At 37.2% G+C, this 17,141-nt stretch overlaps 1 protein-coding gene across 1 annotated transcript in view; it reads left to right on the plus strand.

Annotated features, from left to right (window-relative positions):
• The window catches only part of LOC129275739 (high affinity cGMP-specific 3',5'-cyclic phosphodiesterase 9A-like), a 37,711-nt gene extending 22,995 nt beyond the window's left edge, over positions 1 to 14,716 (plus strand). The window contains exons 7-13 of the mRNA XM_064109145.1: positions 1,264 to 1,359; positions 3,379 to 3,501; positions 6,038 to 6,130; positions 6,815 to 6,985; positions 9,369 to 9,473; positions 10,372 to 10,518; positions 11,517 to 14,716. Coding sequence (XP_063965215.1) covers positions 1,264 to 1,359; positions 3,379 to 3,501; positions 6,038 to 6,130; positions 6,815 to 6,985; positions 9,369 to 9,473; positions 10,372 to 10,518; positions 11,517 to 11,837 — 1,056 coding nt within the window. The 3' untranslated portion in view covers positions 11,838 to 14,716. The remainder of the gene's footprint in view (positions 1 to 1,263; positions 1,360 to 3,378; positions 3,502 to 6,037; positions 6,131 to 6,814; positions 6,986 to 9,368; positions 9,474 to 10,371; positions 10,519 to 11,516) is intronic.
• Positions 14,717 to 17,141: the final 2,425 nt, after the last annotated feature.

Consider the following 17,141-nt stretch of genomic DNA (forward strand, 5'->3'; position numbering starts at 1 on the left):
AATATCTAGCCCCCTCACTAGTTCTTTTTTCAACCCCGATTCTCTGTAAACATTTAAATATTCAAAGCAAAAATATCTAGCCCCCTCACTACGTCTTTTTTCAACCCCTGATTCTCTGTAAACATTTAAATATTCAAAGCAAAAATATCTAGCCCCCTCACTAGGTCTTTTTTCAACCCCAATTCTCTGTAAACATTTAAATATTCAAAGCAAAAATATCTAGCCCCCTCACTAGGTCTTTTTTCAACCCCTGATTCTCTGTAAACATTTAAATATTCAAAGCAAAAATATCTAGCCCCCTCACTAGTTCTTTTTTCAACCCCAATTCTCTGTAAACATTTAAATATTCAAAGCAAAAATATCTAGCCCCCTCACTAGTTCTTTTTTCAACCCCTGATTCTCTGTAAACATTTAAATATTCAAAGCAAAAATATCTAGCCCCCTCACTAGTTCTTTTTTCAACCCCAATTCTCTGTAAACATTTAAATATTCAAAGCAAAAATATCTAGCCCCCTCACTACGTCTTTTTTCAACCCCTGATTCTCTGTAAACATTTAAATATTCAAAGCAAAAATATCTAGCCCCCTCACTAGGTCTTTTTTCAACCCCTGATTCTCTGTAAACATTTAAATATTCAAAGCAAAAATATCTAGCCCCCTCACTAGTTCTTTTTTCAACCCCAATTCTCTGTAAACATTTAAATATTCAAAGCAAAAATATCTAGCCCCCTCACTAGTTCTTTTTTCAACCCCTGATTCTCTGTAAACATTTAAATATTCAAAGCAAAAATATCTAGCCCCCTCACTAGTTCTTTTTTCAACCCCTGATTCTCTGTAAACATTTAAATATTCAAAGCAAAAATATCTGGCCCCCTGTTGAGGCAATATTTCATTTTATTTTAAAATGAATCTTTGACTTAGAAATTTAGGGATTTAATATTAATAGGCTACAGAGAGAGATTATATCCTGAAAATTTCAGCCCAGTCCATGCCTTTGGAATAGGTTTTATATCACATGGAAAAAACATGCTGATAACTTAGTTACATTGGGCACCCAATGAAAATAAATATACTGCCTTTCATCATAGAATGTTTCATATTTAAAACAAATTCCTGTTTTGTTTGTGCAAAATTCCACGTAACCTTCCTATATTGCTGACCTTGGACAAACAAATCATTAACTTGACTATTTCAAGCTCTTGTTTGGATAATATGTTTTGATTTTAATGTTTTCCTATTATGCATTTTTTTTTAAATTCTTCAGATGCCCATTCTTCAGAATTTTCTCTTTGAGGTCTTCAGGCATTACAACAATGTACCATTCCACAACTTCAAGCATTGCTTCTGTGTTTCACAAATGGTAAACTTTCAAAAATATTTTACATTTTCCTTTTGTGACCGCTATTACTGATTTAATTATAACAAATTGTATGTTTTGACAGGGCCGTTGTGGAAAGCAGTTTTGAAACTGACAATGCCACCTTGTATAAATAAAACTACAAATAAACAAATAAACAAATAAATAAATGAATGAATGAATGAATAAATGAATAAATAAATGAATGAACAAATGAATAAATAAATAAATTGAAAGGAAAAACAAATTCAAACATTTTCTCGACAGATTTTAATTTGAAAGGTTTGAATGTCAAGATAATATAAGATAGAATTTATTAACTCTAGTGACCCCTTCTCTTGGTATGAGAGTATAACAAAATGAAATACCGGTATTTACAATGATTTTATATACAGAGAATATATGAATACATGTTTAGTACATGTCATCATACCTCTTCACAAACCTAGCCTTTCAAGAAATATACGGACTAAGACTCGATTAAAAAATAATGTTATTATGGTATTTTTGCCATCCAGTGGTAACTTCCACGAAATCATTGATTCTAATTGGCTGTTGAACATGCTACCATGGTAGTTACCATTAGATAGTAAAGTTGCTTTAATAGTAACTGTATGGAGCAGGGATGAGCATATAAATTTTTATGATTTACTTTATGATTTGAATGCTTTTTGAAGCATTCGATCACTTACTTCATGATCATAACTCATGATTGAAAGTGAGAAGTTAAAACAAAAAGCATACAGTCAATCAACACTTGAACAAACACAAGCTCCTATTTTCAACAATATATTTGTTGGCGTTTGCTGTACAATTCAAATTAAATGCTTCAAGTGTGTTCCCGCCAGTCATCTGCTATTTTATATGCTGTATCTTATTTGTTCTTGACATATCTACAACAAACAGAACAAAAACCATCCCAAACCAGTACGGTCTGGTTTGCACATGTACATGTTTGTAATCTAGTTTAGTGTTTCCTGGAAGGAGTTGTTGACAAAGTCTGTGTCATCCGAGGGTGTCCGTAGTATCAGTCAGACGTCTCTGTTTTTAAGTTTATCGAAAACAAGGAAATTGTCAGAAGACAAATGTTGATGAAAGGCTTCCCAGATCAAGATTGTTCAAACCAGATCATACTTCTGTCTCGATAATTCTAGTGGTCTAGTGGTTCTGACTCTCACCTTCCAAACAGAGGGTCGTGGGTTCGAATCCTAGCCATGGCATGTTTTCCTTCTGCAAGAAATATATCCACACTGTGCTGCACTCGACCCAGGTGAGGTGAATGGGTACCCAGCAGGATTAATTCCTTGAATGCACGAGCGCTGAAAGGCAGCTCGAGCTAAAGCCGGGGTAATAATAATAATAACAATGCGCCTCGGAGTAGATGTTTCTAGATAGATGGCTATACAAATGCCTATTATTATTATTAATTGAAACCTTGTTGTTTATATCATATTTAGTGTAGACATACGTATGGTCATTTTAAAGGTTTATCTAGTTTAAATAATATTTACCAATTCAAGCTGTTTTTTCCACTTGAAAGATGAATGAAAGGAGTTGCAGTTCACACCAATTTCATGAGAAAGTCTGTGAAACCAAACGTGATAGTCACTATGTCATTATAAATTAAGATCTGGTAGTTACATTAACTCGCTGACTACTGAAATCTGTTAGTTCCGTGCTCTTTGTACAATGATCACCAGGTTCCAGTAGCCAATGGGTTAATCGAACTTCAGGAAATCATGAAATCCAAGCTGAAAAAGTGATCACACAGATGAGCACATGTAGGACGGTTTATTTTTATTGTGTGGAACAAGGCCCAACATACAGTGCTCGAAATTGATGCTTGTTTTTCTAATGTCTCAGGAATCACACATTTACTTTCAGAATTTGTTTGCATATAATTTTTAATCATACATATAGACACCTGGATGGTCACTTTATTGGAATCTATACAAACTCATTTTGAAATCGTCACCACAACTAGCATTTCTTTAAAGTGTTTGTTTGATTGTTTGTATTTAGATGTATGGAATCATATGGAGAGTAGACCTTCCTAAGCTAATAGGCCATCAGGAATGTCTGGTGATGATCACATCAGCGATATGTCATGATCTGGATCATCCAGGTTATAACAACGCCTATCAGGTAAGCGGTAGTATTGGACACCCCCCCCCCTCCCCGTACCCCTCTCCCTCTCTCTCTTTCAGTCTATCACTATTTAATGATTTAGATTAGCCCTCTTTTGGAAACGCCCCCTTACCCTCCCCCCAAATCTCATTGTAGTATCTGTCTCTCTCAGATCATCCAGGCTATCACAATGCTTATCAGGTATAAAGCAGTCTTTTGGATGTACCCCCTTCCATCCTCCATTTCCTTTTTCTGTCTGAGAATCTTTAATGATCTTGTTAGCCTTAAGTGGGCACACCACCTTACCCTTTCCTGAAGCTCTCTCTTGAATCATCAAGATTATAACAACACCTATGAGGTAAGCCGTCCGGTGGACACACCCCCATACCCCTCTTCTTTCCTCTCTCTGTTTCATTCTGTAACACTTTTTAATGATTTAGGTGAGACCCCCCCCCCCCCCTTTGGACACACCCCCTTACCCCTCTCCAAGTCTCTCTGTGTCATTCTCTCTTTGACTGTCCTGGCAATTTATCACATGACTCACTTTTAACCAATCAGCAACATTCAATTAAAAAAAAAAAACAATGATGATTATAATGATGGTGGTGGTGGTGATGATGATGCTGATGATGATAGTGGTGGTGGTGGTGGTGATGATGATGATGATGACGGCGATGATGATGATGATGATAACAAATGATAATGGTCAATAATAATCATCATATTTCATATAGCCCTTATTACATGACATACATGTGAGTAATTGATATAATACATAGCAGGACCCCATTTCATAAAAGTTGCTATGATACCAGCCCTTACTGGAATGTCAATTATAATTGAAGGGCCAATCAGGTAGCAGAATTTTCACTGTTGTCATGGTAGTTGACATTCCAGCAAGAGTTGCTTCCATAGCAACTTTTTATGATATGGGGCCCAGGTTAAATTATATTATATAAAACCTTCTAGTGAAGACAGCAAATTGTCTTACCGTTGCTTATGGGAATATTGTTTTCTGTAGTAAGGTGGTTGAAATTATTAAATAAGCATGGAAAGCTAGTTCAAGTTCAAGTTTATTTCAATTCTGCAAACCACTATACATGCCATCAATAAAGTAACAATAATAAAAGTGCAGAACTGGGGCCCGTCTTTACAAAGAGTTGCGATTGATCCGATCAATCACAACTATGGAGGGCCAGCAATGTCAACATCTAAAATGCATGAATGTTCAAAATGTTTTCTAGATATGACGTAAAAAAATACATAAATTCATTGTTTTCTTGACAATTTGGTGTGTTCGCCTTTGTTTACAAAGGACATTTTGAAAATTTAATGCAGAAAATTTTTTGACACTGATGGATTTCCATAGAACTAAGATCGATTGGATCAATCGTAACTCTTTGTAAGACGGGGCCCTGATGTGATCTATTAAACAACACAGAAATACATGGAGAATGCCTGCATGATTTATAATACTAGAAGTGTGTTCCCATGTCATATCATTTAACCCATTTTCTGTGATTGTTTGTGTTCCAGTTCGAAGCCTATTAAGAATGGCTGAGTTTAGTAGTCATTGCAATTATTAGCATCAGCCGGGTAGAATCCTATGTAAATAACACAGAATGAATGGCGGACCTGTAATTTTGTTAAAAGTAATTCCGCTGGGGAAAACAAGTAGAGAATATTTTCGCTTACCCTTAATGGATTATGCTTGCATTATATTGATTAATTTTGAATCATTCTCGTCAAAATCGAATCCATGGTTGTGTGGATTAGTTACCCTTTGGCAATACAGTAGTTTGCGGACCATGTTGTGTTAGTTGCCAATCTGATGTGGGGATCAAAGTAGCGCTCGGGAAGCCCATGAAAAAGTGATTATATTGATCCTTCAGGCATATATAAGCTCATTAGCTTAATAGCTTGATCAGTTGTCCCTTTTAGTTTTATTTATTCAACAACCCAAGTACGCCTATGAGTATATTAGCAGGTCCATGCTATTATACACAAATTATGTGGGCATTGTGACAAGACTGTATACATGTAAGTACTGAATATGCAGAAACAGAGCTGGTATATCTTGATGGGGGTGGGGTAGGTGTATGATGAGCTCATGCTCATTTTGACATAATTTTTTTTCTCAATGTGGTATTTTTTTTTTCACTTGAAATTTTGGGATGGACACATGTAAAAAATTGGACAAGCAAAAAAAAAAAAAGTTAAAAGGTTATCAACCAATATTTTAGGGGGACCACCTGAATTTAGGGGGGGGGGAACGCAGGAAACAAAATTGGCAAGCAAAAAAAAAAAGTTATCTACAAAAATATTAGGGGAGGGGACAGGACCCCCGCCCCCCTCCCCGATTCCGCCGCCTATGCTAATGATGATGATGATGATGATGATATTATTACTCCGACTACTACCTACTTCTACTTCTACTCTTCAGCTTTTACGATTTGCAATTCTGTAGAAATGAGGACTGACATGGAAAGTAATATTTTTCTTTTTCCCCCTATCTCTATTTTCCTCTATCTCTATATCTGTCTTTCTCCTTCAGGTGAACGCAAGGACGGAGCTGGCCCTGAGGTACAACGACATCTCACCGTTGGAAAACCATCATTGCTCAGTAGCTTTCAAACTTCTAGAGAAGGTGAGACCGGGACCCCCTTTCACAATGTTTATTATCAATAACAAGTCACAAAATAATGTTATAAGCTACTGATATCATTGCATTTCATTGGCTGAGGGCAAAGTTGCTCAGAAGCTTTCAGAGTCCTAGAGAAGGTGAGACCGGGTTCCTCTTTTACAGTGTTTATTATCAATAACAAGTTAAAACCACCGTTTATAAGCTACTGAAATCATTGCATTTCATTGGCTGAGGGCAAAGTTGCTCTGTAGCTTTCAAAATCCTAGAGAAAATGAGACCGGGTTTATTATCAATAACAAGTTAAAACCACTCATTTTCGGTAACATGTTCACAAACATAAAAAAACTACCATCTAAATTGGATTTTCTATATGGTGCCCTCGGCCCCTCACTTTTGACATTTTTCTGTGGCCAATGAGCTTGTTGGTTGGGCTCCCAATATACCTTATGGGTATGACATCATAATTTCATAGCGCCCTCCCTCAGAGGATATAGGAATACATGTAAACAGAGTCGTCAGAGATGCACCAGCTGCATATTACCAATGCATGCAAGGCAATGGCTTCAGCCTCTAAGATGGCAGTGTGACGACATTCATGCGTATTAAGGTAGATTAGTAACAAATACTTGATCGATGCATAAATCAGGTACTTAAGACTTAACCTATGTAAAATATTTGTCCTTTTAGCCCCACTGCAACATCTTCAAGAACCTTAGTCCAGAGCTCTTCAAGCAAGTAAGGGAAGGGATCATCCGATGTATCCTAGCAACGGACATGGCCAAGCACAACGAGATTCTCAACGGCTTCAAAGACATCATATCAACCTTTGATTTCAGCAATAAAGTGCACAAGGATCTAGTAAGTGACGTTGCTATTGAGTAAATGATTATGCTGCTAACCTTGGGCCGATTTTTATTAAGGATTTACCGGTTTGTTGGCTCAGTTGGTAGAGCGTCCGTCTCACAACTGGGAGGTCAGCAGTTCGAACCCCGACTGAGTCAGACCAAAAGACGTTAAAAGATGGGAGTTGCTGCTACCCTGTTTGGCATTCAACGACTCGAGGGTTAGAGCTACATTGAACTGGCGCTGCATAGTGGCTGCTGATCCCACAGTCAACTGGGCAAAACAAATTTTCAGAGTATTTCTTATTTAGATTTCAATTTCAAAGCAACAAGAAAATATGGATTTCATTTCATGATATTGTTATAATAACAAATTTGCAATTATAGTTTAACACTATCTTCCCTGGGCTGTTTTGAGAGCTTAAATTCATGGGGGGAGCCTCTTTAGATCCCCCCAAGATCTCGCCCGTGGATCATGCGATTGCCACAAAACTTTGCACAACATATAAAGATGACATAGGCCTACCTGTATTATTATTGTCGGCAACTCTGTATTTACAATCTTTTGTTGTATTTTTATTTTTTCTTTTGAACTATATTATGAGGTACTGTAGTTCATATCATATTTGGGCAATTCCATGCTAGAAAAATCAGCCATTTTCGCAATATTTTTCAACCTGCTGTCCAAACAAATGAAAACTTCAATTTGTTTTGTGGTAGTATTAAAGTACTACTGGGTAGACATGCAAAAAACTGACATCCAAGAAGAATATGTCGTCCATAGGTGAATTGGAGGTTAAAATGTTGCGTGTCGTACGGAACATTTCTGAGTCCCGTACGACACACAGCATTTTCACCTATAATTTGCCCGTAATCATTTTTTTTGTTGGTTATTAGTTTTTCACATGACTACCCACTATAGCTTTATCATTGACAATAAAGAATGTGTTTTTGCTCAAGCATTCGGCTAGGAAACTAGAAATTGTTGTCAAAATGTCCTGTACGACACGTACGGAATCGCCCATTTGATCGTTTATAATGGTCAAACTGTTTCAATGGAGCCTTGTCGCAATGAGGCAGATGGCTCTCTAGTCTCCTAATTGAATTTGATTGTTTGCCCTGTGTAAACGGTTGCCAGGCAACGGTAGGCTGACCACTGCTAGGCTGTGATATTCAACCTCTAGTAACCGCTATATTGATTGATCACATGTTTAGGATGAATGGTCAGCCCGAAATTGAAAACTTATATAAAGAGACTGTTTTTTTTATTTGTTTTTTGTATTACTTAGTCCAGATGTGAACGGAATGCAAAGGCCATTTTTTCAATGAATTCTATCTTTGCTTACATATTCAACAAAATTGATTACATTCACAGTTTTCTTTTGTCACGGCCAGTTTAGATGCTATTCTTTTCATTGCAGAAAATTTGTTCACATAATTTTCTTTAAATTAACAACTGATACTTTCCAACTAGTGCGCCAAAAAAGTGAATGGGTACTTAATAAAAAAAAGGTCTAAAATACAGCTTTTTTAGGATTTGCTTTTTAACGAAATTGAAACGATGAACAAGAGGTGGTAATAACAAGTTATATAATGTTATATAAAGCTTACAGATGTCAGCTCACTCCGACAATAAGTTTATTTTAGTTTAAGAAAGAAAAATCAAATAAACATGACACTGAAAGCTTTCTGAAAATCAGATGTAAGATAAAAAAATTATGACAAACGAAGTTTTGCTTAATTTTACAAATCAGGTAAAATTATGCCAAACTTAACCCTGTTTTAACCCTGTTTGAAGTACTGTACTTTGAACTTTTTTTCCATCAAATTATGATGCTAGTTTTAGGATTGTACTTTTTTTTCTTTGTAATTCAAATAAACTTTTATTTAGATGGACTTATGGGATGTATTAGGGCAATTCCATAAGATGATCAACCTTTTTGTACGTCGGGCTCCCATTTTTCTCAAGTTTTACTTCACTTCACTTCATAAACTTTGAGAACATTACAGACTGTTAAAAGAACAAGAAATCAGAGACAGAAAATTTCATGAAGGTCCCACATACCGTATAGGGGGTCTGACGTACATGTTTTATGAAATTGCCCTTTAAGAAAATATCTGTCGTCAATTGCAAATTTCAGATGCAAACTTGCGGTTGATCAATTTTAACTTGAGCGAATCAATTTGTACTAGTTGATACAAGAAGCGGACCATCAATCAATTGCAAATCAGCAATGAAATGCATTTTTCAATTGATTTTACAACCTAAAAATGACTTGCGATCAATAGCAATTTTCTTGCAACACCCCATTAGCCTTTTATGTTGTCAGTATGAGTTACAGATACTATAACATGCATTTCATAACCTGTGAACTTTGACCTTTGACCTTAAATTCCAGCTGACCAAAATTTGCATCAAGGTAGCGGACATCTCCAACGAGGCGAGGCCCATGGATGTAGCTGAACCTTGGATAGACTGTTTGCTCCAAGAATTCTTTAACCAGGTATGTAAACCATTCAAAAAGCTAAGGGTTTGTTTTACTTTCATTCAGGATCTAAGAATATATGTAACCTGCCCAACCCAAAAAACGATAAGAGGTCGCTCAAAATGAAACGAGATTTTTATTGAACTTGAAACAGCACATCGTAAGATTAAAAATGATAGCTTGTCAAATTCTATCAACAATAAACCACTCAGTCAAGCACTTGACTGAATGTAGAAGACACTTACTGAGAGCTTCAAAGAATAATGAGAAAACAAGACTTGAAGTTTGGGATTCACTCAAGCAAGAAATGTACACGCTGCACAATCTTGGTGAAACTTCCAAGCAGTTCGGAAAAAATGGTGTCAAGGAATTCTTGTATCCCATCTTTTATTGAACAACGGCTTCAAATTTTGACAGTATGTAGAAGAAGAATTACTCTTTCAGATAAGATAATTTTCTCATCTTTACTTGGTGAAAACCAAATTGCTATTTGGGCTTTCTACAGAGGACCTTCCCTGTTGACTTGTAGGTTTTGGCTTGGCTGGCCACATATTTTATTCTATTCCAGTTAATGTTTTCTCCAACCAAAACTGCAAACCTGTGGTTAGACAGAAATCACCTGAGATTTTAAAGCTTATCGGTCAAAGTTGTAAGCTACGGAGGGAAACTAATCACTTTTTTCAAATTTCTTGCACAGCAATATAATGATGCTTATTAAATGAAATTTATTTTTATTTTATGAAATAAAATGTCATAAGCATTTTTTGTGTGGGATGCACTGTATAATTCTTTAACAGTGGGATCCCTGCTTAAAGACAAGGCTCAGACAGACTTTTGACAAGGTACCTTATGAGTTGGATATTAATGTGTACATGTAGAGCTAATACAAAGCGTTATGCTTTTGTTTTGACTTCAGAGTGACATGGAAAAATTGGAAGGGTTACCGGTCGCCCCGTTCATGGACCGGGAGAAGGTCACCAAGCACACCTCACAGACGGGATTCATCAGATTTGTACTATTACCCCTCTTTGAGGCTCTGGGAGTACTATTCCCTAAACTTGATGTAAGTGGAATCTTAAGCACTTTAATAGGGCCCCTCTGCCACCTAGTAATATCAGGGGTGGTTTCATGAAACTTATTATAGAACAACTTTGCAATAACAGTTGAAAGCTACTGAAATCCTTCAATCTGATTGGCTGATGGTTACTTTGTTATTGACATTGTTCATTTGATATTGCAACACGTCTTAATGAAACGGGACCCATGCCAAGTCTTGAAGTAGCAACACTGTTCTTTTTTTTTCTTTCCTAACCAGAATGCAATAATTTGGCCCTATGCTTATGCCAACTAAAATAATGAGAAATATCCCTTATGCTTGATTAAAACAATTTGGGTAGGCATTGTACAAAAGTCTACTACAGACCACACCCCCTCCTTCTGAGTAGACACTGTGGCCCGTATTCTGAAGTCAGTTTTAACTCAGACCACGGTCTAACTCTTTGCTAAAATTATGGGGAGCTAAACATTCAAAAATTCTGTTTATATTGTATATTTCTTATGTTTACTATCTTGTTTCCTTTTGCTTTCATAATGAAGAAAAATACTTCAGTTATCATTCCCAGACAATTATGAACAATTTGGGTGTCATATGAGTTGTTAAATTGAATGTGTACTGTTGGGGATTTGTGCTCTAATTGGCTCTCCATAGTTAAACCACAACTTCGAACCAGGGTATAATTTAAATCGGAGTTCAGAATACGGGCCTGTCTCTTTTCCCCAGCAAAATAAAATAAAACTTAAATATAAACAAGCTTGCAAATAACACTGTTGTGCACATAGGGTGGGTTAAGACAGAGAGGGTGTGTGGGTGTGAGAGAGAGAGAGACAAAGACAGATGGACAGAGAAAAAGAGAGAAAAAGAAAGATATCGATAGAGAGCAAGGGGTATGGTGGTCTCGAGAATACCCAAAATTCCTACCAGCATTTTGATCAAATTTAGTTTAAAATGAAACCAGTTTTGCCCTCACTAAAATTCTTGCATCTTCCTCCCCACATTCCCAGGAACACATCATCGAGCCCGTCAGGACGGCACTCAAGTACTACTCAGAAATGGCCCAGGCCCTGGAGGAGGAGAAGAAGAGAACAAACGAGAGGAAAGACTCGCTCACCAACGGCAGCAACACCATCACGAAAAAGAACCTCGAAGCCAACTCGACCACGTCGTCGTCGTCGAGCTCGTTAAGTCACAACGGAAAGAGACCAAGCAGCGGGAAAGGGGTGCCCAACAACCCACATGTGGGTGCAGTCAAGGACAAAAAAATGGTGGCAAAGTCCCCCTCGCCGTCGAGTTCGGCCACCAAGTCGACGGCGAAGACCAAATGACGGTGGTGTTTCCTCTGCGGGAGCAAAGACCAATAGACTCACTGCTGCAACACTGCACTCATAATGACGGAACAAACAGGGACTTCACTCGCTCTCTCTCTCTCTCCTGATATGTTACTCCTTCGCCTCTCATGCAACCATGCAATGCAAAAGGGTCTTATGTCTGTCTTTTTTATTATGGTACTTTGCAAAAAGAAAGCTCAAGAATTATCTTGCCATTCTCGTGCATTATGGGTATCAGAGTTGCTTTTTGTTGCATTGATTGTTCATCGACTATTTTCAAAGCTTTTTTTTTTTTCAAGGATAACATTAGGTGAATCACACAGATTTTACCAGAATATTTAATAATCTCCAAGTGGTTGGAAAAGGAGACGTCAGCCAGCACTGCCTTCAAGTTAAACCCAGACTCTGCAGTGTGTGGAAACTTTGCTTGAATAGTGGGTTTAAGAAGGAAGCTCTTATTTGTAAAATCTAATGAACGATTCCATTCCCATCCCTTAAGATTGTGTGCTAGGCATTCCTAGTTCAGTGTTGACCTTGTGGTGTTGGTGTAAGACTGATTTTTACATCAGCTCAGCATAAACTTTATGGCCAGAATTCACAAAGTGGATTCATTATTTCAAAACAGTCGACTCATTGATAAAATAGCAGGCTCAACCACGGCAACAGGCGTCAACTTGGCGCACTGTGGCAGAAGCGGGCATCTGCATTGGGCATTTTCCACTGTACATGGTAAATCAAGCGTAATGTATACAGGAAATCTGCATAAACCATGGGTTCAACCGATTTTTCCCGGCCTTTGAAGTCGGTTCTAGGATGAATCTTGCATTGTGTTAAGCTATCAATAATGTGAATTATTAATTTTGTAAACTCAAAACATATAAGCCCGTATTCTGAACTCAGGTTTAAATTAAACCCTGGTTTGAAGTTCTGGTTTAACTATGGAGAGCCAATTTGGACACAAATCCCTAACAGTACACATCCATTTTATTAACTCATATGACACCCAAACTGTTCATAATTGTCTTGGAATGATAACTGAAGTATTTTACCTCATGAAAGCAAAAAGAAACAAAATAGTAAACCAAAAAAAATATGCAACAAACAGAATTTTTGAATTTTTGGCTCCCCATAATTTTAGCACAGAGTTAGACTATGGTCTAAGTTAAACCCGACTTCAGAATACGGGCCATAAATGTGATGGTACTGGGGAGGCAATCTGAATTATGCTTCCCACTACAAGCATCAAGAAAGATGATGAGGTAAAAGACTGTGTGGTAACGAATATTTTGTAAGAAGGATGGTGTGGCACCCAAGGACTTCATGCATTGACATCATCGTGCTGCCATCTCAGAGACTGGAGCTGTGGCCTATCATGCATTGGTGATCTGCAGCAGGTGCATCTCTGACAACACCATTTGCTTGTATACCTATATCCACTGAGAGGGCCGCTATGAGATTATTACAAAATTTGTATGAGGTCTATTTTTTTTCAAACTTTTCGCCCAGAACGGGCAACTTTAAAAACAAGACAGGTGCCAGCGGCTTGCCTTGACGCACACCATTGGCCGTGCTTTAGAATGCAACTAATTTCAAAGATAGCATCTCTGAGCCACACAATTCATAGGATATAAAAATCTTGCATCAGTAAAATCATCAAAAATGTCAGAACAAGAGTAAAACAAAATCATTCAATTATATTTAGTAATAGAGATTTTTGCAAAGGCGTTTGCTTTATTTTGCAAACTTTTCATTTGTCTTCTAAATGTCGACTTAGAATTTTTCCTCTGTTAAAATGGCAGGTGAAGCATGAGGTAAAGAAATGTCTGCCAATTTGGGCTAAAAATGATAATGATGACGATGTGAATTACATTTTCAAATGATTTAAGGAACTTGTTGCATAAGTGCATAGGAGAATCTAATGAATATAATTTTTTGGATAATAATTATGCTAGGTGAGAGGGTTGTGTTATTCCAGCAATTGTCTAATACATACAAATGAAATAAATTGTGTTTGTATAGCATATGAAGTAACTGTTACACTTCGTTTTATATATATATTGTTAATTTTCTGTAGCTAAAAAGCTTTTCTGTTGATTGTGTCTATGTGTTGTAATATGATTTGGTTGTGATTAAAAGTCATTCTTCAGTTGCAAATAAATGACCCATATGGATTTATAAGTTTAAAAACATATTGAATTGTAGATCTTTAAGCAAGAGAAAAAGGTTTGATACTACTATCATGAGCCTGAAAATGGATTCTAACTTTTGTAATCATGCCACGAAGTACTACTGTGGCACACTTGCGCAGTGTACCACTGTAACTGTGCCCCATTCTGCAAATTTCCTCTGTGTTATGCCTGAACAGATTGTCATCATGCTACACGTGTACAGAGTACCAATTTGGAAGACTTGTAGGAAAGTACTATGACAAAACTTTACAAGTACCACTGTGACACCCAGGCGCATAATTCATTTGTTGTATATCTTCAAAATACCATTGAGGCACATCTATTCTGAAGAATATGGTAAATTGCCAATTCGTCCACTTCCAACTCGTCCACTCGCCACATGGTCTACTTTCATTTAGTCTAATGCCATTTTGTCTATGACCATTTCATCTAACAACCATTTGGTCCACTCATCACTTTTGTTTTCATTCATTTTGAACAATTTAACACTTAGTCCAATTAGACCAAATGGTATATGAACTAAATGGCTATTGGACCAACTTGTTACTAGACGGAATGGCATTAAACTAAATGAAAGTAGACCATGTGGTGAGAGGACGAACTGATGGTAGACCAAATGATAGTAGACGAGTTGGCAATTGGACGAATTGACAATAGACGAATTGGAAATAAACCAAGAATAATTGTACCAAGTATTCACAGATTTCCACTGAGGCATACCTATTCAGAGTACCACTATGGCAGATATCTGTAGAGTATGATTGTGGTACATGTGTGTAGTGTATCCCTGTGGTACACCTGTTTAGAGTACTACTGTATTCTGGGTAATAATAGCAGCGCTTTGTATTCTCAGGCAAAAAGCGCTCTATAAATCCAGCTATTATTATTATTATTATTATTATTAATACTATGGCAGACATTAAGGGAATATCACTGTTGTACCTAAGTACCCCAGTGGTACACTTATTCAGAGTACCATTGTGGCAGACATCTATTGAGTATGACTGTGGTACATAGGTATCCCTGTGGTACTCCTATGTAGAGTACTACTATGGCATTTGTGTAGGTTACTGCTGGTGAACACATGTGCAGAGTACCACTGTTGCATACATATACAGGGTACAGCAATGGCATATGTGTGCATGGTATCTTTGGAGAGATAATTGTCATTCATTCTTACTTTTCATTGAAAACCCCCCAATTTTTTCCTATGGAAAAAAAAATGAAGGGTTTGCGATACCCGACATGTTTCTTGACAAACATTATTCACTGAGATTTTCAACCTTTCAGCTGCCAAAATATCCATATTTTGAACGATTTAATTCATCCAGCACTATTCAGGTTGTATTTGTGCGATTGGTATGATTTTGCCGAAAGTATTATTTTACGTCAGTATGAGTCTTTGCTTGCATTTTAGTTGTAGTTTTGGTTTGTGTTTTGTGTTTCAGGCAGAAAAGGAAAGTACTGGAGCGAAAGGAAAGGAAAGTGGAGCGTTGTGGCCCAGTGGATTAGTCTTCGGACTTTGAAACAGAGGGTCATGGGTTCAAATCCCAGCCATAGCGTAGTTTTGCTTTCAAGAGCTACAGCCGGGGTAATAATTTCCAAGTCATTTGGAAGTGCATAGAGACGTTATTCATAATGTGTTATGCGCTATACAAGAACTGACTATTATTATTACTATTACATGTATGTTGCATGGTAGGGCTATGAGTTGCATATTTGGATGTTTTTATGCATTAACGGAATATTTTTCACATCAGCGTGGTTCCATCCAAGTTTCCTGTTTCTTGGTTCGCAGAAAGTCCGTTGGTCAAAGAGGTGTAGGGTTCAAATCCCTACTTGATCTGTACATGTAGGACTGTTGACAGCAAATTCCAAGTGAAGTGGTTCTCCTTCACTGGGTGTAGTGAGTTGGGAAATTGTGATCCAATGGCACATTTAATGAAAATCGGTGAAGAGGTTTAAGGGTTCAGATCTCTAGCTGTTGCCAAGGATTATTACAGAGGATTTCTTATAGAGTTGAGGCTCTAGTGAGTTGGTAAATTGTGGTCAAATGGTACGTTCACTCGAAATCAAGTAAATACAAAAGTTACAGGTTTTAAGTTCCGTACCATAGACTGTTACATATGAAGGTTACAGAGGACGCCTAATGGAGTTATCTCTCCTTACCCGGGTTAAGTGTGTTGGTAAATGTGATCTGATGGTACAATTGCAGAAGTTTGTCAGTCAAGAAGATTAGAGCTCAGATCCCAACTGTTTGCGTATGACCATTACAGAACGTGTCTTCAATTTGAAGTTGACTCTCTTTACCTGGGTTATGTGAGTTGGTAAATGTGATCTGATGGTACAATTGCAGAAATTTGTCAGTCAAGAAGATTAGAGCTCAGATCCCAACTGTTTGCGTATGACCATTACAGAACGTGTCTTCAATTTGAAGTTGACTCTCTTTACCTGGGTTATGTGAGTTGGTAAATGTGATCTGATGGTACAATTGCAGAAATTTGTCAGTCAAGAAGATTAGAGCTCAGATCCCAACTGTTTGCGTATGACCATTACAGAATGTGTCTTCAATTTGAAGTTGACTCTCTTTACCTGGGTTATGTGAGTTGGTAAATGGTGATCTAATGGTACAATTGCAGGAATTCTGTCAGTCAGGAGGGTTAAGGTTCTACAGATCCGTAACAGAGTGCTTCTTATAGAGTTGTTTTCGTTTACCTAAATTTAGTGATATGGGTAATGGTGTTCCAAGAGGTTTAGAGTTAACTCGATGCATAGGACTTTTATCAGATTATTTCCTATGGAGTTGACTCTCCTTATACAGGTGGTCTGAGAGCTTTAGAGGGTCCATTTGATGCATAACACTGTTGACAGGAAGTGATCAAAATTGGACAAGAGAGGGCAGTATAACGTAAGTGGGGATTGGAGGAGATGGCGGGAATATACGAGATATAATGAATATACGAGATATGGTGATAGTGATTATGTGAAAATCAAGCTAAGCGACATATAGGTGAGAGGAAGGAAAGGTAAATGTTCTGAAAATTTATGGAGTTGAGAGTCAGTTAAAAAACTGAAAGAATTATATTTTGTCAAATCATATATATGAGACTAA

Source organism: Lytechinus pictus, chromosome 14, assembly GCF_037042905.1.
Source record: "Lytechinus pictus isolate F3 Inbred chromosome 14, Lp3.0, whole genome shotgun sequence".
Lineage (NCBI taxonomy): Eukaryota > Metazoa > Echinodermata > Echinoidea > Temnopleuroida > Toxopneustidae > Lytechinus > Lytechinus pictus.